This window comes from Haliotis asinina, chromosome 11 (genome assembly GCF_037392515.1).
Source record: "Haliotis asinina isolate JCU_RB_2024 chromosome 11, JCU_Hal_asi_v2, whole genome shotgun sequence".
In the NCBI taxonomy this organism is placed as follows: Eukaryota; Metazoa; Mollusca; class Gastropoda; order Lepetellida; family Haliotidae; genus Haliotis; species Haliotis asinina.
The window spans coordinates 17,256,198-17,277,060 of record NC_090290.1 but is presented as its reverse complement, the minus strand read 5'-3'; the positions used below and the strand labels follow the sequence as shown (position 1 = coordinate 17,277,060).

The following is a 20,863-nucleotide window of genomic DNA, read 5'->3' as shown; positions in this document are numbered from 1 at the left end:
TCGTTTTCCTGAATTCAAACAGTCACCTGGACAAAAATAGCAATGAAGTTCATTTGTTCATTCAGCAACTTCCCATACTGGCCAGATGGTGATTGTTAAATCTCAGAATCACACGGAATCTGAAATCTAGTTTCACGGCCCAAACCAAAATGCAACATAGAAGTGAGTGAGTATCCCTGAAAACAAAAGGCCCTCAGGAATTAGGGTGGGATTATGGAGTTACATTTTGGCCGAAGTCACGAGTCTGTGCATAGTCTGATCAAATCACGTAAATAAATTGGAACCATGTTTACAAAGAAAATGGGGCCATGGGAAATGGTCATTCAAAATTTCATAGCATTAATGTATGCAGTCTCCGCAAAAGATTTGACTGTGAAGATTTTTTTAAACTTTATTGAAACAAAAGTTGTCAAGAGACTAAGACTGACATAGTAGATGATCTCCGCATCCAAGGTTACACCTTGTACTTACATCCTGTAACTAGATCACTAAGAAAGTCAGGCGGCATTGGAATTGCTGTTAGAAATAACAGGTAATAAAAATGATTTCATAATGCTTGTAAAATATTTACAAAAATATTTGAAATTGAAAATGTTAATTGTCTGGAAATTGCATATATTACACCCTTATATAAGGCTCCAAATACCTTCAACATGACACCTTTTCTGAATTGGAAAGCACTATTCCGGAAATGTTAACAATGACTGATTATGCCACACTACTGGACGACTTCAACGCAAGATCAGGTACGTTATGTGATTACAATGAGTGGGTGAGTTTAGTTTAACGCCGCACTCAGCAATATTCCAGCCGTATGTCTCTGATCTCCTCGGGGTCAGGGATGTTCCCGACTTAACAAATGATATGTAGCGCAGCACAGGCCACAAGGACCTGACAGGCTTTATGAGGACTGAGCCTCACCTCTTCAACTGACTGATTCCTCTTTCAATAATGCAGGCCTCTCTTGTGGGAAGTGTTGAGATAAACAGATTTGCAATATGATTTGATTAGGGAAACACATCAAGAATTTATCATGCATTTAACACAATGTCACACCCCTACTTATTTTTTTAATACTTTATTTATATCCTTGCCTAAAGCTCTAATCTATGCAAATTCTGAAACAAGAATAAATGCATACTATGGTATTTTATCATGTTCAGGTTTTAGTTTAAGACACAGTCATATAAATATGATGTCTTCAAATCATTCTGGAATTCATGTCGTGTGAAATTTCAAATAAAGCTTTGACAAATTACTGCCTCAGAAATAAATCGATTACTCTCAAATTTAACATTAAGCGAGAGAAGATGTGTATTCAAAAGTCATCGATCAATAACATCATAATAACTCTCTATTAGTGTACAGTGTGTATTCAAAAGTCATCGATCCATGGTGTAATAACTCTCTATCAGTGTACAGTGTGTATTCAAAAGTCATCGATCCATGGTGTAATAACTCTCTATCAGTGTACAGTACATATCAAAAGCATTCTTCCTAGTGTGAAACTTTAGAATTGTGTTTCCATAAACCGCCATAATGAATAACTGAGAATTTTCTAAACTAGTTAGGTGTCCTCATGAGGTTTCTTAAAGTCAAGAAGTAAACTAAGTGACTTGTCTTGTCTGAGAGTTTTATTAAAAGTTAAGAACGTTGTTGTGGAAACTAAGAATTCTTGGTGGATTGAAGAATTCTTAAGTCTCAAGAAAACTCTATGAAGCTTTATGAACAACGCCTCTGACACTTGTGTGACCATTCAGTATTTAGTTTAAATGATCAAATCCTTGACATCATGTATGAATTAGTGGAAACATGAGAATACCTTATGTGCTTTGATCTTTGTGTTTTACTATATTACCCAGCTGAAATGAGCATGTGAAGGACCATAGTGTCCATTATGTAGCATGGCTTACCGCATCCGGTAAATGGCACCACAGTTTACCATGGTAAAATAAGACCATGGTGTACCTTCAGTCTGTATCCAGGAAAATGATCTCTTTTGGAACAACATTTCATGCAGCAATGTACAATTTCAGAAATTGTAATCCCATTAGACTATATGATTGAAGGGTAGACATAATGAGAGTCATCACCAACAGAGAATTTACAAGAGTGCCCCAAATCATCTACCTCGAAGTTGGACAGGGGACATCACAATTTCTCTCAGAAGAAACATGATGCACACAAGTCGGAAGAACCTTCCGGAAGAGTAGTGGGGATGTCACAGAAGATATCCATACTGGCTCACTGTTCGGGGATAGTGAGTGAGTGAGTGAGTGACTGAGTGAGTGAGTTACGCCACTTTTAGCAATGTCCCAGCAACATGATGTCGACGGACACCAGAAAGGGGCTACACACACTGTACTCATGTGAGGTATCGAATGTAAGTCTTGAGCGGGAAGAGCAAATGGCTCAGGAATATAATCATCTTCCAGTGGAAACCTGAAAAACACACAAACAATCTTTAATAACAGTGTTTTCATTTCAAAGATTCTTAAGCAAATATTGTTGTTGTTTAAATGCATAAAAGTTGCTCAAAATGTTAAGTATTTTCCATATTTTAGATAATGTTTCACCAGATTATAATTATGCTATTTAGAAAAAATTCTATACACTGATGACTTTGAATTACTTTTTTTTGTTATGAAGAGTGTATATTAGTAACAAAACAGATGTTAGAAGTTAAGACACAAAATTGGCTTCTAAATCACTTTTTCACATTCATAACTAACTATAATATTCTGAAATGTCTGCATTTCCCAATACAAATAATAATCAGCACTATAATATTGAAAACACGTATCTCAAAGTATTTGAACCTATTTCCATGTTAAATGAATGGAACATATAGTGGCACATTCAGTGTTGGTTTACAAACAGTGGTTATTCCAAAGCTAAATACAAATACCATAAAGAGAAAAATGGACGTGCCTATAACAATTACCTCCCTTTTATGATCATTTGAGTGTATTTTGTTGTTTATGTATTCTAAGCCGAACAAACTGAATCTTTCATGCTGACCTACAGACACCGTGAACTTTGACGCCTAATGCTACTCCATTGTTTAAAGTCATAACGGTTTTTTAAGTACCGTTAGATACTGCTCGTGTTTTAACATAAATGACGGGAACAAATTACATAAAAGCTCAAATTTACGTTAATCACACACTACTCTTTCCATTTGAGAGATATCCACTGAGAATTTATAACCTAAACACTTCATACACTGGTGTACATGCTATTGTTATATTGTCTTACATAATTCTAGGCCATGGTCTACCCTGGAAAGAAATACCATGGTTTACTGTGGTAAGCTGTGGTTGACCATGGTCAGCCATGGTGCTATTTCAGCTGCGTATCTTTTACAGCAGTGCACACATACACATTCAACTCACAACCAGTAATTTGGCTCTTAATAGTGGCGACATTGCTCCAAATCTGTTGACCACTCTCCTTTCATATCTTGGATAATAATAGGTTCCCAAATTGAACATACAATCCCCACCCCATTGTCATAAAATTTTGATGTTTTTACTTTGGGGAGATTCACTCAAAGATGTTGTTTACCGTTATGTTAAAGAGGGCTGGGCTTAATATACGACCTTGTTTGAAGCCATTTTCTATGGTACTCAGTTGTGGGGTCTATACCCTCAGTAATGTCGTGGTTTGGGAGGAAATAATGAATATTATTTATGCACAAATGGGATGCGACATATAGCAACCAAGTCAGTGAGTCTGACCACCCGAAACCATTACACCCCTCCAGCAACAGACGTGTTTTGCCGAGGAACAAACTGTTTACTATATATGGTCTGCATAAGCAGTGCACATAACAATTTCCTGTGAAATATATGTTTTTAAAGAAAATCTAATGGATGCTCCCTACTGTGGTGCCAAATTTATCGTGTTGAAAATATTGTATTAGTCATATACGTGCTTAGCTTAAATGAGGAGTGTCTCTGAATACAGAACCATAATCATCACAGCTCTAAAATCCCGTTCAAAAACAGTGTATCACACCATGTATGCAGTGGGTCATCGGGGATAATAAGGGCCCTGATACAAATTTTGGGAGGTAGATAATATGACGTTTGGCATTAAAACACGACGACCAAGGCTGTGCTCGCCAAACAGTTTTACAACTTAAACACGTGATGTGGGGTTGAGTAACTAATGCAACACTTTTGACTGACTGGCTGGTTTTGACTGGCACCGCACTCAGCAATATTCCACCTGTACAGCAAATCGATCCCTATTGCGTCGATTGATGCTCATGCTGCTGATCATGATCACTGGATTGTCCAGTCCACACTCGATTATTTACGGACCGCTGCCATGTAGCTGGAATATTGCTGAGTGCGGCGTTAAACAACACACCAGCCAACCAACTTTACTTAATGTCGACCGAGTTTGGTATTTGTAAAACAGTTTTATTGCTGTTAATTAACGTGTTGCAAAAATATGTATTTGTAATGGTCTTCTTTTTTAAGACACTGCTCTGTCTTAGGATACCATGAGTTAAAGGCTAATGAAATGTCCTGGAATGTGTTGGATGACATGATCTGCCGAACATATTGTAAGGATTTGACATGTGACCTGCCTATTTGCATGATCGGATCGCTGTTCCGGGGAGTAGCTGAACATACTTGATATGTGAGGTGTCGTTGTGACTTGAAATAATGACAGCTCTTATAGACAACTTTCTTATTATCGAGTGATAAATTACAACAATTACAATCCTCAATGGTAGAAGAATTATAAAGCCTCATACCAAACTGGAAACGGATAGCACTTTTAGGTTTTAAGTAAAGTTACCAAACAACGCCCTGAAACATTTTCTGCCAAACTATAGCTCTCATACTGCTGTTCAGTATTCAAACAGGCGACAAGATTAATTTGGGATGAAAGGATCATGCGACTGGGGTGGTGGACTGCATTGCTGATAAGGGAGTAATCATTGAGTACTTTTGTGTTATTCGTGATTCAAAAAGAGACAGGGGAGTTCATGACAGGTGACATTCGCTGTGGACATGTGAGGCCTTAGCTCTCCACTGTCGTTAACAAGGGAATAATCATTGAGTATTTCGGATACATTCGCTCTGGACATGAGGGCTTCTTGCGCCTGACTCAACACGGGTGTAAGCATCGAGCATTTGAGCATTTTTTGTTTGGACAAGGGCCTTATGGCTTGTCGCATACTATCAACTGCCCCTCGCAAGGCTGCAGAAGCAGTGATCTCGCTGGGCAGAAAGTTGAGAGGTAAGCAGTTGTAGTGTGTTCAGTTCTTTGACATATGTTACATACTGCTGAACACATGTGTTCTCATTTTTGTTCTAAATAAGAATTTACAGATGTGTAATGATCCATTATACAATAGGGGATTAACTTATAATGTGTCCCCACCTAACAAAGTACACACTATTATAGTATAATTTCATCTTCATTTTTAAAAACTTGGAATATAACATCAGGGAAGGACTTCCCCTTGAGGAAATTTACAAGGTAAAAAGAGTCGGGTCATGTTTGTTGTAGTTGGCAGTGAGTGAATATATGGTTTATGTCTTCTTGAGTTTTGCAGTGTGTGAATAAGCCATCTGTGTGTCTATTTTGGTTATAAAGTGTTTGACATAAATTCGTGATGCCTGTAATAAGTCCGTTCATGGACGTGGCGATGGTTTTAGTGTTTGAGTATGTAGGGATTTTTCTTTGGGGAGATTTTATTATAGAAGTGACCTATGTTGATTTATTATCATTTATGTTGTGCTGGAAGTTTGTAGATATTATGTTTGATTTAATGAGCTGTTTGAATTCTGTCTTGAAGGTGTGGAAGTTGATATTAGGTGATGTGTGGGATGTAGCCAGCTTGGCTACTGTATCTGCTAAGTCATTTCCTGGGATGTTTGAGTGACTGGGGATCCATGTGAATGTTATGTTTTTATATAAGCGTTTGAGTGAGTCGGTTTGGAAAACTGTGCTATGGTTAAGGACGAGATTTGAAGTGCATGTTGTGTATTTGTCTGTTAGAGTTGAGAGAGTCGAAAAGGATGAGGATGAGGAAGTTAATTTTGGGGAGGGTGCAGTGAGGATGGCTGTTAGTTCTGCAGTATTTATAGTGGTGTGCTTTTTATAGTGAAGCTTGGTTGTAATAGGGGGTTATGCTGGATGCCTAGACCATCGGTTTTGTTGGGGTTGGTTGTTCACAGCGTCTGTACATACAGGGCCGTCTCCTATTCTCGCGATAAACACACTTTCTGCCGAGATCGCCGATGCGTGATACTTAGCGGTTGTTCACAGCGTCTGTACATACAGGGCCGTCTCCTATTCTCGCGGTAAACACACTTTCTGCCGAGATCGCCGATGCGTGATACTTAGCGGTTGTTCACAGCGTCTGTACATACAGGGCCGTCTCCTATTCTCGCGATAAACACACTTTCTGCCGAGATCGCCGATGCGTGATACTTAGCGGTTGTTCATAGCGTCTGTACATACAGGGCCGTCTCCTATTCTCGCGATAAACACACTTTCTGCCGAGATCGCCGATGCGTGATACTTAGCGGTTGTTCACAGCGTCTGTACATACAGGGCCGTCTCCTATTCTCGCGGTAAACACACTTTCTGCCGAGATCGCCGATGCGTGATACTTAGCGGTTGTTCACAGCGTCTGTACATACAGGGCCGTCTCCTATTCTCGCGGTAAACACACTTTCTGCCGAGATCGCCGATGCGTGATACTTAGCGGTTGTTCACAGCGTCTGTACATACAGGGCCGTCTCCTATTCTCGCGGTAAACACACTTTCTGCCGAGATCGCCGATGCGTGATACTTAGCGGTTGTTCACAGCGTCTGTACATACAGGGTCGTCTCCTATTCTCGCGATAAACACACTTTCTGTCGAGGTCGCCGATGCGTGATACTTAGCGGTTGTTCACGTCATTGACGGTAACTGGGAAGTGGCCAAAGTCTGTGAATTATTAAAATGTTGCAATGTAACGAATATTCGTGAGTTTTAACCAACTTGGAAAAATCGTAACGTTTCCCGACCCTTTCCGATAAGATTTCCCTTCCTTACACCGAATAACGTTACGTTCTCGTTATGCCGCGAGAATGGGAGACGCCTCGAAAAGTCAGCGGCGTTCGACCATGTTTTTCATCGAGCTCAAGTGCGATACTACACCTGATGGATCAAGCAGTTGAGATGCAGATGTTAGAGGGGGGATCTCTTCATTTAAAAACAACAAGCATACATACGAAAAGAACCGTTTGTATTATTTTTTCAGCCGATATCCGTAAGTACAGCGAAAATAGGAGACGCCAGTATTTGTTGGCGTGGGATGGGTAGTTGGTGTTGATCTAGTAGTTTGTGATGTTTGTTATAGTAGATATACGGGTGTCTTTGGGTAGCTGTTGTAGGGTGGTGTCAGTTATGAGTGGGGGGTTGTCGTGAATGTGGCTTGTAAGGGGAAGTGTGTGTTTTATGTCGTTTAGCTGTTGTGCATGGAGCAGACTGGGGAGGTGAGTGAGACATGGAGCTCTTAATGGGTTGAGTTTGAACTTTTTAAGTGTTGATTTCTTTATGTTGTTGTACTTGTGTGTGATGAGTTTGACTAGTGGGTTGTATTGGGCCCCAGCCCAGTAAGTGAGTGTTGTTTAGTCAAGTCTCTGTGTGTGATTGAAGAGGTGAGTAGAAGAAGCTAAGGGTGTTAATGAAGGTACCACTCCTCGTGCCGAATGCTAGTTTTAGGCCTTTATATATTTTATATTGTATGGAGTTTAATTTGTGAAGGTTGCAAGGGGAGAGGAAGTGGACTCCGGGGCGGCATAGTCCAATCTAGGCAGTACTAGAGTTTTATATATGTTGAATAGTGTGTGTTTGTCGGCACCCCAGGCTGTGCCGCTGATCGTGTGCGCATGCTTGGTTGTACACGTCATTTTATCCCACTTTGATTGATGCTCATGCTGTTGATCACTGGATTGTCTGGTCCAGACACGATTATTTACAGTTATAATATACCTGCAATATTGCTGAGTGCGGTATCCTAACCTAACACCTAACCAACAATGTCATGAAATGCTTTCTTCCTGGAAAGGGAACTTTACACAATATGTTTCCTCCAGACGATAGTTGTATAAATATTGTTTATTTTATGCTTTTCCTGTGGACACGTAGTAATTTTACGTCATTTTGTTTGGTGATTTCATTACATTATCAATTACGTATACGTATGCAACAAATATGTTTTTGTTGTTGTTTTCAGCACGCTTTATGGGTTGTCTGTTTATCTTCAGTTTGAGCCTCACCGTTATCATTCTGATATACTCATGTGAGTATTGTTTCTTTGCACTCATGTGTGTATATCTGTTTGTGTATGCGAGTGTGTGCTTGTGCGTTTCTTTGTGAAATTAATTCACGATTATTTGTTGTTTAACGTCCCAATTAGCAGTTTTCCATCTATATGACACATATGCAATACAGTCACTGGTCCGCTATCCCGTGGCAAGAAAAAAAACCACTCAGGCCAGTTAGTCTTCAGTCACTGGTCTGAGTGATTAATGAATTTTCATGGGGTCATTTTGTAAATACGTCACTCTCCGACATGTTAAGTTATGGGCTCAAAAAATGATATATATATGTAGAACTTAATGACGCAACACGTGTCATGCTGGCAATATCTTATTATCATTTATGTTTTCAGTCTTTACATTAGCTACTACAATTCATAATTTGGGCAAGTGAAATATTTTGCGAACTGGTGACTTTCAGGCAAAGTTAACCCGAATGGCTAGCAAAATTTGAAAACCATTTCGCATTCTGTGTATGACGGCAGAGTGTAAATTGCCAAGCCCATAGCAGACTTCCAGTGATTGACATCATGAGCATTGATTTGTGCAACTGGTATACGATGAGACAAATGAATCAAATCGTCACAGTATTACGACTGCTATCATAGGACATTGGTAAACTATTAATCATATTGACGTTGAGATCCTTTGTGGAAAAGTGTCCAGTATCAGGAGCTTAAAATATTTTGAAAAGCCACTTGCCACAGGGCAAGTGACTTCAAGAAAATAACTTGTCCTGTCTAATTTTCCACTTGCCCTGATTTTATGACACAATGCGTGATGTTAATGTTTACTGGACTATTTATCAAAGAGTGACTATTTCACACTCTACTAGCTCTACTTTATTATTATTGCTAACGTTAATAGCTTCATTATGAGCCGATATGAAATGAAATCCAAGATTATTTGCAGTTTGAAACCATATGTGAAAATTATCTAGTAGTCCATGGACAAGTAAGATACCATTATTTGATTGCCCGAAATGAAAACTGGCGAAAATCGGGCGATGGAACTTTTTAACCCCTGAGTATATTATGACAACATCCGCCGAAATGACAAATATCCCCTGGTGTGGATGTTGATGACTGGTAGATAATTTTATGCCGTATTTTCTCCAAACAAGTGCTTTGTATCTAATAAGCGCCTGACCTCTAGTAAGCGCCGGGGGTAAAGCTGCGGTTTCAGAAATAAGTGCCTGGCTTCTAATAAGTGCCGGGTGCGTTTTTCGTGACTACATTCTGCCTTGATCTAAACATAGGAGAAGTTAAATATTAACTCACTTACTCTAAACATAGATTTATTATGGAATGTTCCCTAACGTTCAGGTAATGTTTCTGAGCCAGTTAAGTTATATTGGGCAATTTGGACCCAGAGGACAAACGTGGGCCAACCTAATTTATGCTCCTAGACCTGACCATATTATTCCCCCTACCCTCTACCCCACCCAGCCCAGATTATACCCCTACAGAAAAGTAAGGCGGGTCTCGTCTTGCATATCGCAAGCTGGCACACAAAGGGAGCCTGGATACAACTTAGTACCAGAAGAAAAGCCTCGCGAGACTTACTTTCACTGATGTCTCTGTTGTTAGATTTGCATGCTTAGTCCATCTGTATCTGTGATTTCTGGTTATTGTTAATGTCTTTCGTCGTTTTTATATTTTCAGTTTTTATGTCACGAATGTTCAGCTTGTTTCGTCACTACATGGCTGAAGGTTTGGCGATGTGAAAAGAATTCTCAACTATGAAATCCGAGAAGGGACATTGTCGCGTTGTCGCCCTCTCAAAAACAAGCAAAGTGCGGCGAAAATTAACCAAAGCGCGACAATGCGACAACGCGACATTTCGCCTATTTGTCGCGATGTCGCGTGTCGCGTGTCGCGTGTCGCGTGTCGCGTTTCGAATAACATTTTCTCTGATCCTCCAAAGTGCGACACGCGACATAGCGACACATTTCAAGGTCAAAAATATGTCAAGTTATCGCATTGTCACCCTATCTAACATATGTAAGAATTCACTAAAACGCGACAATGCGACAATGCGACAACGCGACATTTCATCAAAATGTCGCGCTGTCGCACTGTCTCGTGTCGCGCTCTCTTAAAATATTGACCATGGTATGCATTTAACGAACTGACTAAAACGCGACACGCGACAGTGCGACAAAATATATGTCGCATTGTCACCCTTTTTCTGTTACCGGTGCGCATGTGTAGAAAGTCAATTATTCTACGCATGCGCAGGAAATGTTACACTCTATTCCAGACTTCACTGGTCTTTCGTTACCTCCAATGGTTTTTAAAATCAAGTTGTGCTCGAAATGGCAATGGGTCTTCTCTTCTTGAACTTAATGCAAATCTTTCTTTGTTGCTTTTTTGTTTGACATATTGCAAATGTATTTAGCCAGTCAAGTGTGTTCTAGCAGGAAAACGAATTATTAGCGCAACTATTCATTGTAATCACGGCACACTGTGCCCCTGTCATTTAAGGTGGGGAAATTTGCTGTGCAGAGTTAGTCTCTTAGTCACTCCAGATAGCTATTATCATAAGTTTGAATCCCATCACCATACACATTAATCACTTTGGACATTTCGATGACAGGTTGTGATGACAGGTTGTGATAAACTGAAATATTGTTAAAATTCAAGCCACGTCGGCAGAAACATCAGGTGATGTCCTCGAATGGGTCACTATGTTCCGTAATGTGGCTTCTGACACAGTTTCATGGTGCAGTCCTGTCCGACGCTGATGAATTTGTATGAGATCTGCCTCTGTTCAGCTAGCAGTGGATGGATACCAAGTAGAATGAGATATCACGTAACCACCCGACACCTCAATGACAGTTTAGGTCGACTTTGAACGTGATAATGGGAAAATTTTAACAATATTTCAGTTTATCACAACCTGTCATCTTGATATGGGCGAAGTGTCCAACGCGATTAATGTGTATGGTGCTGTGATTCGAACTTATGATAATAGTTATCTGGTGTGACTAGGAGACATTAATCTGCACAGCAAATTGCCCCACCTTGATTGTCAAGACAACCGTTTGCTTTGATTACAATGAAAAGTTGCGCATATCATTGTCTTGCTGCTAAAACACATTTCACTGGCTAAATACATTTATATATAAAATAATTATCAAACCAACAATGAAGATTTGCATTAAGTTCAAGGAAAGCAGCCCAACTGCCATTTCAAGCACTACTTCATTTTGAAAGCCATTGGAAGTAGCAAAAAAGTGTGAAATAGAGTTTAACTTTGCCTGCGCATGCGCACTATAGTTGACTTTCTACGCATGCGCACCGGTAATCGAAAAGGGCGTTTTAGTAAATGTTTAGTTTTTTCTTTAAATATCTTAAATATGTCGACAATGCGTCAACGCGACACATTATGACCTTGAAAATTGTCGCTATGTCGCGTGTCGCACTTTGGATGAACGGAGAAAATGTTATTAAAAACGCGACACGCGACATAGCGACAATGCAACAAATGGGCGAAATGTCGCATTGTCGCGCTTCGGTTAATTTTCGCCTCATTCTGCTTGTTTTTGACATGACGACAATGCGACAACGCGACAATGTCCCTTCTCGGATTCCATACTCAACTCAATGACTCGTGTGACTAGAATTCTTATCTTAATGACCCACAGTCTGGTTGATTTAGTATTGGCGTCTGGTATGTCGTCGTAAATCTCGAATGTGCGGCGTGATTAAGTCTGCAACGTTCAGCAAAATTGCCAACCACGTACGACATTTGTCTGGCTGAGCTGTGTCCTATCCCTTTTTTCAGCTGATGTTTATGGCGGGAAGAATGAATTGAAACACTGTTTTAAATGATGGCGACTGAATATTTGTCATGTGCGATTTCAATGCCAGATATATAAGATATATATATATCCGGTGTTGGGTTCATTAAGTGGTTAAGGGTTGGTTCGCAATGCCGAAGGCCCGGGGTTTTTTTTTCAGTTTTGATATTCCATTTCCTTAAGGTTAGCGGTTGTTGTTTTTTAGATTAGGCATCAATTTTATACTAACTGCTTTTATATGAAACATATTTTAGATGCTACTGTTCCACTGGATTTCACACATCTACGCAAACTGAGCTCCAAGCAAGGTAAGGGTACATACTGGTATCTTTGACCATGTATTTGTTGGCTTGTTTAAAGTGCTTTATGGTTCAACTTCTTTATTATACAAGGTCACAACGTTTCGAGACAGATTCTAGTCTCTTCTTCAGGTGATGTATAATAAAGAAGTGGAACCATAAAGCACTTTTAGTTTGATTCCTCCAACTTCTAAATGCCTTTGAAACAACCTGGTTTAAAGTGAAGTTAATGAAAATATATACCAGCTATAACCTGAGCACATGCTCCATCGTAGTTCGTAAGAAATTGGCTGCTCAGAGTTGCATTCCTTTTCTAAAGTCACAAACCCATCAATTGTGGTTCGAATTTCGGTTCGCGAACACTGTGTATAATGAAAGTTTCATACTCATCCGCTGTGATGTTGCTGGAATATTGACAAATGCGAAATAAATCCATACTCACTCACTCCGCCGTGATGGTGCTGGAACATTGCCAGATGCGAAATAAATCCATACTCACTCACTAACACTCCATGTTGGTTTTATTGCCAATTGCAGCAATTACTTACAATATCCCAGTATAATCATTCATCCCATGATTACTATTTTGTGTTTCAGTTCATCTCGAACATGTTCCTTTTCGCGACCTTTTGAGTGAATACAAGAGAAAAATTGCAGGTAAACCGAAACAGCCGTTTGCAACATACGTTTACATGTACTGGACATATACATGTACATGTATACACATTCTGGACTACCAACGTCGATCTCTTTTTATATTTTATTTATTGGATGAACAGATTTCCAGAAATCTACCAAACATGTTTGCCGAGGGACGAAAATGCGCACTCTAACGCTTCGTCCGAAAACACGAGCAAGTCCCCGTTTCTCAGAAACACTTACACGCCCGGCATTGTAAAGACAATCCCAGAGTTTGCAAATCTGAGTCTCCACAGTTTTCCGTTACTTAAAGCCCCAACCATGAGATGTTGGGTAGTCTAGTGGTTAACGCGTTCGCTCATCACGGCAAAGATCAGTGTTCAATACATACAATGTGTGAAGCCTATCCTAGTATCCCTGCCGTGATCTAGCTGGAATATTGCTAATAGCGGCGAAAAAACTAATATCATTCACTCACTCACTCACCCAATTATTAAAGCTACAGCCCAAAAGAAGCAAGGCTGCAATTTTTAGAAGATATTTTTTCGTTTGCTTTGACGTAGTTTTTTGTCGTATGTGTTTTTAATTGGTCACAGAATTGAAAACAACGTGTGACAATTACTGTGAGGGCTCAGTCTGTATTGTCAGAAACGTTACAGAAACACAATGAATTCCACGACAGCACCCTGAGTTGCTCATTTGTCACCACTCGCATTTTCCATCATCTCATTAGAAGACATTCTATGACCAACTTGTGTTATTCCGGGATTTACCGAACTATCCCAAGTGATTTATGCGCATAACAATCAAGAGGGGAGCATTCGTGACCACTAGACCTTTTCCATCACCCCATCTTGTCCCGGAATGTTACAAGTTTGTTGCGAATGTCCTCAAATAAGCTTCATTAGATCAAACCCAATATTGGACGAAATCCATTTACTGTACTTAATCGTCAAGATGAGGTTGTGCTTCGGCGATGTCGTTTCGGCCATAGTTACTATACACATTCCTTTGTCTTGAAAGGTGAAGATCCACCATTTGCTTCCCATGCCATAGACCGATTACTATCAAGCACATTTTGCTTGAATGTGTTGAGTTTTCTCATATTAGAGAGCGTTTGTATGACGGTGTTCCTACTTTATGTGCACTTTTTAACAAAGTCTCTAGCCACTTAATTTTAGCGTATTTAAAAGAAACCAAACTGTATGGGAAAATATAGCTTTTTTTTCAGAGATCAGTTTTTACCCTCGCTTGTAATACTTAACTGATATTTTAGTGATTTTCAACATCACTTTTTATTATTTTCGGTGTGTTGTACCAGGAGAGACATTTTCTCGCTGCAATATTGTTGATGCGGCGTTAAACAACATTCATTCATTCATTCATTCATTCATTCATTCATTCATTCATTTATTGTTGCGAATGACAGCTGATTCAATGCTCAGTGCAATATTTGCCAGTAAACTACGGCTAATGATTGCTTGCTATTGCCAAAATATAACGGAGCTCACGGATGATGTGAAGTCGGAATTGCAACAAACATTAAAGGATACTGTGAGGGTCGGGGATAATGTGAGTATAAATACACCAAACAGCAAAAGAAATGCAAGTTTGGAAAAAAAACGAAATCACAAGTATGCATTCATGTGTAATGACGTCTTTGTTAAAAGAAAAAAACTCGACAAAAGATGTTTTCATTCATTTCTCTAGATCTTCTTGTCTCAGGTCTCCAACCATGTGGTAGAAAACTTCAGCCACTTGAATTATCTTCAACACGTCCACCACACGTCACTAACATTTGAACAAAGTCTAATGGATTCTAAGGCACGTCGGGTCAAGTCGAAAACTATTCCAAAATAACCGTCCTTGTGTAGTAGTAACTGAAGAAATTATCACGCATTGCTAATATTTGCAGACATACAGTCTGCTGGATACTGGAAGGCGAACACTCAGTTCCTACCATGCAGCAAGGAGAAAATTGCAGGTATGTGAAAATCGCTGCTATGTGGTGGTGGTGGTGTATGGAGATGATGATGATGATGATGATGATGATGATGATGATCTTTATTGACGTGAGACTCCATGCACCAAGTGAATGTCCAAAGCGCTACATTATCCTGTCCTGGGTCTGTGGGTTATTGTCTGCTCAAAAATATTTCTCAAAGCCATGGGGAGTATACAACCAAAGCTGCCGTGACTTAGTTTTATTGATATCACATTCTACCTGGTACCCATCCACAAACTTTGTTTGACCACTCTCGTGTGATTTGTGACATGCCTGTGACAGGACAGCTAAAGACTCATAACGAAACATGAGTCACGTTAACTATTTCAGACAATGCCCTGCTTTTCAGTCCTTCCGAATTTTCACATGTGAAAGTGAAAAGAGACACTACAGACAACTATGTTTACACTAAGTTCCAATTCCTGTTCCATGAGCAAATGGTATTTACAAATGAATGTTGCTTTAAACTGTTAAAAATCGTATTTCTCTAGTTTGTGACGAGGTTTAGGCAGCATGTCGGTAACTAAGATGTCACAGTTTGTCCATGTTTGAAGAAGCCATACAATGATTCACAATTCATCTGGCTGTTTACACCTGTTGTGTACTTTTTACGCTTATTACTTGTATATCCACTATTTTAAGATTTCTGTTTGTCGAGCACATTTCACGACGTGTTTGCATGGATTATAAGGGTCGTGGTGTTGCAGTGTCCAAGGCATTATATGGATTACATTATCCTAATTAATATTTATATCGCCAGTTGAATTCTTGGTTATTGCACTAACTTGCACCTTGTGTCGATTCCCCACACGGGTACATTGTTTGAAGCCCATTCCTTGTGTCCCCCGCCGTGATATTGCTGCAATGTTGGTCAAGGCTGAGTACAGCTACAGTCACTCGCTAAGTCCTGCTTCCTTCTACACAGACAGAGAATGCGTGGATGAGAAGTGTTTCTCCCCGGCTGCCACTCCTGAACAGAACCTGCGGAATCTGCTGTTCTCAATGAGGAACACCGACTCTGAAGATTTTGCTCGGCTGTTTGATCTTTTCGGAGCCAGGATGACTGGTAAACGAATAATGTTCTTGTCTGCGGCCTCGTCCGATCACTTCAGTGAGAACCAAGGTCTGGTGAAGAACTTGCACTACCACGTGTTTCCCTATGTGAAAAACTACACCTTCGTCTTCTACGATCTTGGTCTACGTGATTATGAGAGAAGAGAGGTTCGTTTCTTTCGTTATACAGTTTCTCTTATCGTTGCCATCTTCCGTCCGCCCAGTATTTTCTTTCTGACGCTAATGAGTGAGTGAGTTTAGATCCGTTAAGATCCGGGAGAGAATTAGTCATTAGCAACCCATGTTTGTCATGAGAGGCGACTACTGACATGGGATCAGGGGCTCAGACTCGCTAACGTGGTTGAAAAATATCATGGTATCCCAGTTGCTTAGATCGAATCTCATGCTGTTGATCACTGGATTAACAGGCCCAGACACGATAATTTGCGGGCAGACGCCCTACACCTAGACTATTGCTGAGATCGCCGTTAAAGGACAAACCAACTGACCAACCAGCATTCCTATAGTTCTCTGAATGCATATTAGTTTCAAGTTAATATACTTCATATAACTAGTCTTTGTGAAAGTCCATTTGAAACTCCGTATATCACTTTTTGCTGGAATGGTATAATTATGTCGTCACTGAATTCGTCTCTGACTCAAACAATCCTGTATGGTGAGATGCCTTGGTAATTGTTGCATAACATATTGATAGTCAAGTGTGTTTGAAATGTATAGTATGTCAACAAGGAGATTTGATCAACATGTATGTTTACTACAACTTATATTGGTACAAACCTTGTTGTTGGGAAGGGTTGGGGAATTTGATGGGGATGGCTTGTGACTGGGTTTGAGTTAATGATTTTAATTGTTTATTTGTTTTCTTTGTCAGTTTGTGAACCACTGTAAGTGCGAAGTTCGGGCGTTTCCATTCCACCTGTTTCCATGGCGACTTCAGATTCTTTCATGTTATACGTGGAAGGCGTTTTTGATTCAGGTGACAATGGCAATGAATATTTTGTGCTTAATTAGGAGCTGTTGACCTTCCTGACAAGAGATAGTCTCTGCTGACCACTTTCTAGGTACAAGTAATCTGCATCCTTGGTCTTGTGGACAGGTCGTTTGACATGAGAGGTTGTGTTCTGGAAACTGATTCCCGAACCTCACCAGTTTAGTAATAAGGGGATTAAACAAGAACACATCTGTTGGGAGTCAGTCAGTACAAGGTGTCTGATTTGGGTACATGTATTAATATGTAACTGCGCCATGGTATCCGGACCAGCCCTAAAACACAAGTGTAAGTCCATACGAGTACGGGCAGTCACACAAACCAGCACTAAAATCGGGGGTAAGTCTGGACCAGCACGGGCTGTCATACACATACTCTGACACATGAACATGTGATTGTACATCGCGATATACGTGCAATAATCTCGAACGCCACGTTAACCTCAGTTCATTGAGAACCAATTCATTCATTTTGGCCACTGCTCTGTTCAATTCGTCTGTGTGTTTTCATTCAAAGCAGCAATTTGTTATAACTCTCTCATCTCTGAAGGGACAATATATTTCCGAGGATTTTAGGGAAAAATATAATGTTCATTGCAAAGTCCAATTCACCGCCTTAAATATCAAATGATCCACCCTTTTAAGATCATCTCAATGCTGCTAAAATGAAACAGACTGAAACGTTATTCAAAATTCCCTCACATCTCACTTTGTTCATGTTTCAGGCTAACCTGCCTACAAGTGATATATTGATTTGGGTTGATTCGTCAATCCGATTCCATAAGTCTGTGATACAGGAAATGCTCCAAGAGATTGAGACAAAAGGAATCATGACCCTGTACGGATCACATTCGGTGGCACAGCATACGTATCAGACAATGTTTGATTACTTCGACGAGGACGCATGTAACTTTGCCCATGTAACCGAAAAACAAACTGGACTTCTTTTCTTCAAAAACGAGATGTTTATACGCGAGGCTGTCGTGAAGCCATGGGCAGCTTGTGCAATGGATGGAAGCTGCATGTGTCCCACAAATTTTCCATCATGGAGTTTTGGATGCAATGCCAAGGTGCGCCGCTACGGCAAATGTCACAGATTTGAGCAGTCTGCTATGAACATTATCCTAGCCAAGTTGTTCAGAGGTTATGAAGAAACGTTTGTTTCCTCCAGACAACATACTGACGTAAGGAAAAACGATGTCAGTCATTACCTTGAAGCTTCAAACCAGACCGAAATGTTTTGACAAAGGAGTTTCTTGTGAGACAATTGAAGCGACCAACAACATCTGCATTAATCTATACTGTACAGCAAAAGAAACGCATTTTCGAAAACAAATGACATTTCACAAACTGTGCCTTCATATTGGTGTCTTTTATTTGAAATCTTGACAGAAAGCCAAAGTTTCACTTCTTTTGCAGTTGTGTATAGGAACGTTTGGTATGCAACGAGTTACACAATGACCTTTGTATGTACACGTGGTTGTTGATAACAGTGTTTTAGAGAGTACACCAAATGACAAATAACTTTTGTTGAGCTGGCCAGGAGACAACTTAAGTGACACATAGAGTCCATATCAGTACATAACAGTTTGGTATGCATCGGGTGACACAACGATGTTATTAGATGTACACATGGACGTTGATAACAGTGTTTTGAGAGCATGCACCAAATGACAAAATTACTTTGCTTGCCGACTACACTGGGACACCCATTTGAAAGAGAGAGTATGCATTGGTTGAGAAAATGGGATTGTTTACTGGTACATTTTAATGTTTGTATCAGATGTGAGATTTTGTGGTGTTACATATAGTGGTACATGTGTGAAGTCCAAGATGTAGGAAACGTTATATATGTTCTTAACGACAACAAAGAAACAAGACATTCCTGGATTGCTAATTGTGATCGATTTTGAAAAATTCTGTTACATAAATTTGAATTTGGTCCTGAAATGATAACATTGATAAATATATTAACTCATGAAGCATCATCTTGTGTCACCCAACATGGTAATGTCTGTCAAATGAAAGGGGAAGAAGACAGAGAAACACTCTACCTCTTTTTCTTTTCCTCTTGGTTGCGAGATTCTTGGTTGCATGATAAAAAATTACGGACACGTCAAAGGAATAGTCATCAATGATAATGAACATAAACTGGATCAATATGCAGATGATACTGAACTATTTTTTGATGGGGCTGAAGAGAGTTTGTAGTCTGCTGTTGCCTCAATTAATACTTTTTACAAAACGTATGATATGTAATGATCCGAAAATTGAATGGGTAGTTGGTGAATTTGATGTGCTAGGTGTTAAATTCACACCACATCTTGAAGACATATGGGTAATCAACACCAGAAAAAGATTGGACGAGATTAATAGACTCTTCGCATCTTGGAGAAAACGAAATTCAACACTTATTAGTAAAATAACAATAATAAAACCTCTCGCTTTTCTAAAACAAATATTAAGACTGTTTGAGAATGACAGATACTAAAACATTTATGATGGACACATTGACGGTATTTCCTTAAGACAATTTTTCGAAAGATGTGATAAGGATAATTCATGCAATATACCTTTCAAAGACATATGTAAATGGTGCAAATTCTGAAACGTACACTAAGATTGAAAACCCATTTGGGCAGGGTGTTCTAAAATCACGGCAAATATTTAGCAAAAACGCTTTTTTGAGTCAGTGGAATTCTAGCACAACCATTATGTTTTAATCGCAGTTCAAAAAATTCATTAAACTATATAAACAACTGCACAGCTAAAGTGGTCATAAATACATGTACTAGGTACACTGGATAAAAAACTAGATTTTGTCTTTAGAATCTTAAAAAGAAATATGTGGTATCAAAGGTTTTTAGATTATAGATATTTACTAAATAAATTCTTGGAAAAATACTCTTTACTACTATCACTTAACACAAGTCAAGGACTTGAATATTAACTAAAGCCAGATCTGTCTCGTAAAACATCTAAAGGATGCAGAACTTCTCACGATAAAACTTTTTTTACCAAGGATATACACCCAACTCTTTGTATTATAGTTGGCAGTTGTTATTCCCTGAAACAAATTTTGACAGGGAAAATATATTTTCAGAACGCACAAAAGAATGGCACCGCACAAAAGTATTTATTTTAAAATGAATTCAATTAGATTTATAATTTTAATAAAGATTTAATATTTAAATATAATGTAGATTTTTAAAAACTGTTGTGTTTCCAAAAAGAAAAATGCTTAAATTGAAAAAAAAAACTTGATTGCAGTATGCATTGTTTCTGCAATGATCTAGTGTTTACACATGCAGATGAAACCTTTTTCTAAACTTATAATGTAATGCCTACTATGAATATGCCTGCAGGAAAGCACAGGAAATCGTCAAGGCGCGCCATTTCTTACTTGAAAGAACAGAAGACCCTCAAGGCGTTTCAGCATGATCACTACCCAGCCCAGAAGCTGTGAAAGGCTCTTTTCAGAGCCAATCAACTATTACAAAGGAAACTTGAAAATCCTGAAAGAAAACTACTTTAGCTGCAGTTTCTATTTGAAGAGACGGTCAAAAACGATAGTCGATGAGCTAGCAATGTCCCTAATGTTTACACATGCAGATGAATCCTTTTTCTAAACCTGTCATCAAGGGATCTACAAACGGCTTAAAATTGAATAACGCTGGTGTAAAACACTACTTGACCCAACATTAGTATCGTCAT

The 20,863-nt window shown here is 39.3% G+C and overlaps 1 protein-coding gene across 1 annotated transcript; it reads left to right on the top strand.

Annotated features, from left to right (window-relative positions):
• Positions 1-4,880: 4,880 nt before the first annotated feature.
• On the top strand, positions 4,881-19,315 carry LOC137256210 (uncharacterized). Its single transcript, XM_067793930.1, has 8 exons — positions 4,881-5,259; positions 8,256-8,321; positions 12,400-12,453; positions 13,042-13,101; positions 14,999-15,067; positions 16,014-16,309; positions 17,034-17,138; positions 17,875-19,315. Exons 1-8 carry the CDS (start codon positions 5,184-5,186, stop codon positions 18,391-18,393), a joined length of 1,245 nt encoding a protein of 414 aa, XP_067650031.1. The 5' UTR covers positions 4,881-5,183; the 3' UTR covers positions 18,394-19,315.
• Positions 19,316-20,863: the final 1,548 nt, after the last annotated feature.

What these genes read in the sequence shown, in the direction of transcription:
- LOC137256210 (XM_067793930.1), top strand. Translation starts at nt 5,184, where the DNA reads ATGGCTTGTCGCATACTATCAACTGCCCCTCGCAAGGCTGCAGAAGCA. An exon ending in GCTGGGCAGAAAGTTGAGAG is followed by an intron (nt 5,260 to 8,255) that starts GTAAGCAGTTGT and finishes TGTTGTTTTCAG; the next exon opens with CACGCTTTATGGGTTGTCTG. An exon ending in GTGATTATGAGAGAAGAGAG is followed by an intron (nt 16,310 to 17,033) that starts GTTCGTTTCTTT and finishes TTTCTTTGTCAG; the next exon opens with TTTGTGAACCACTGTAAGTG.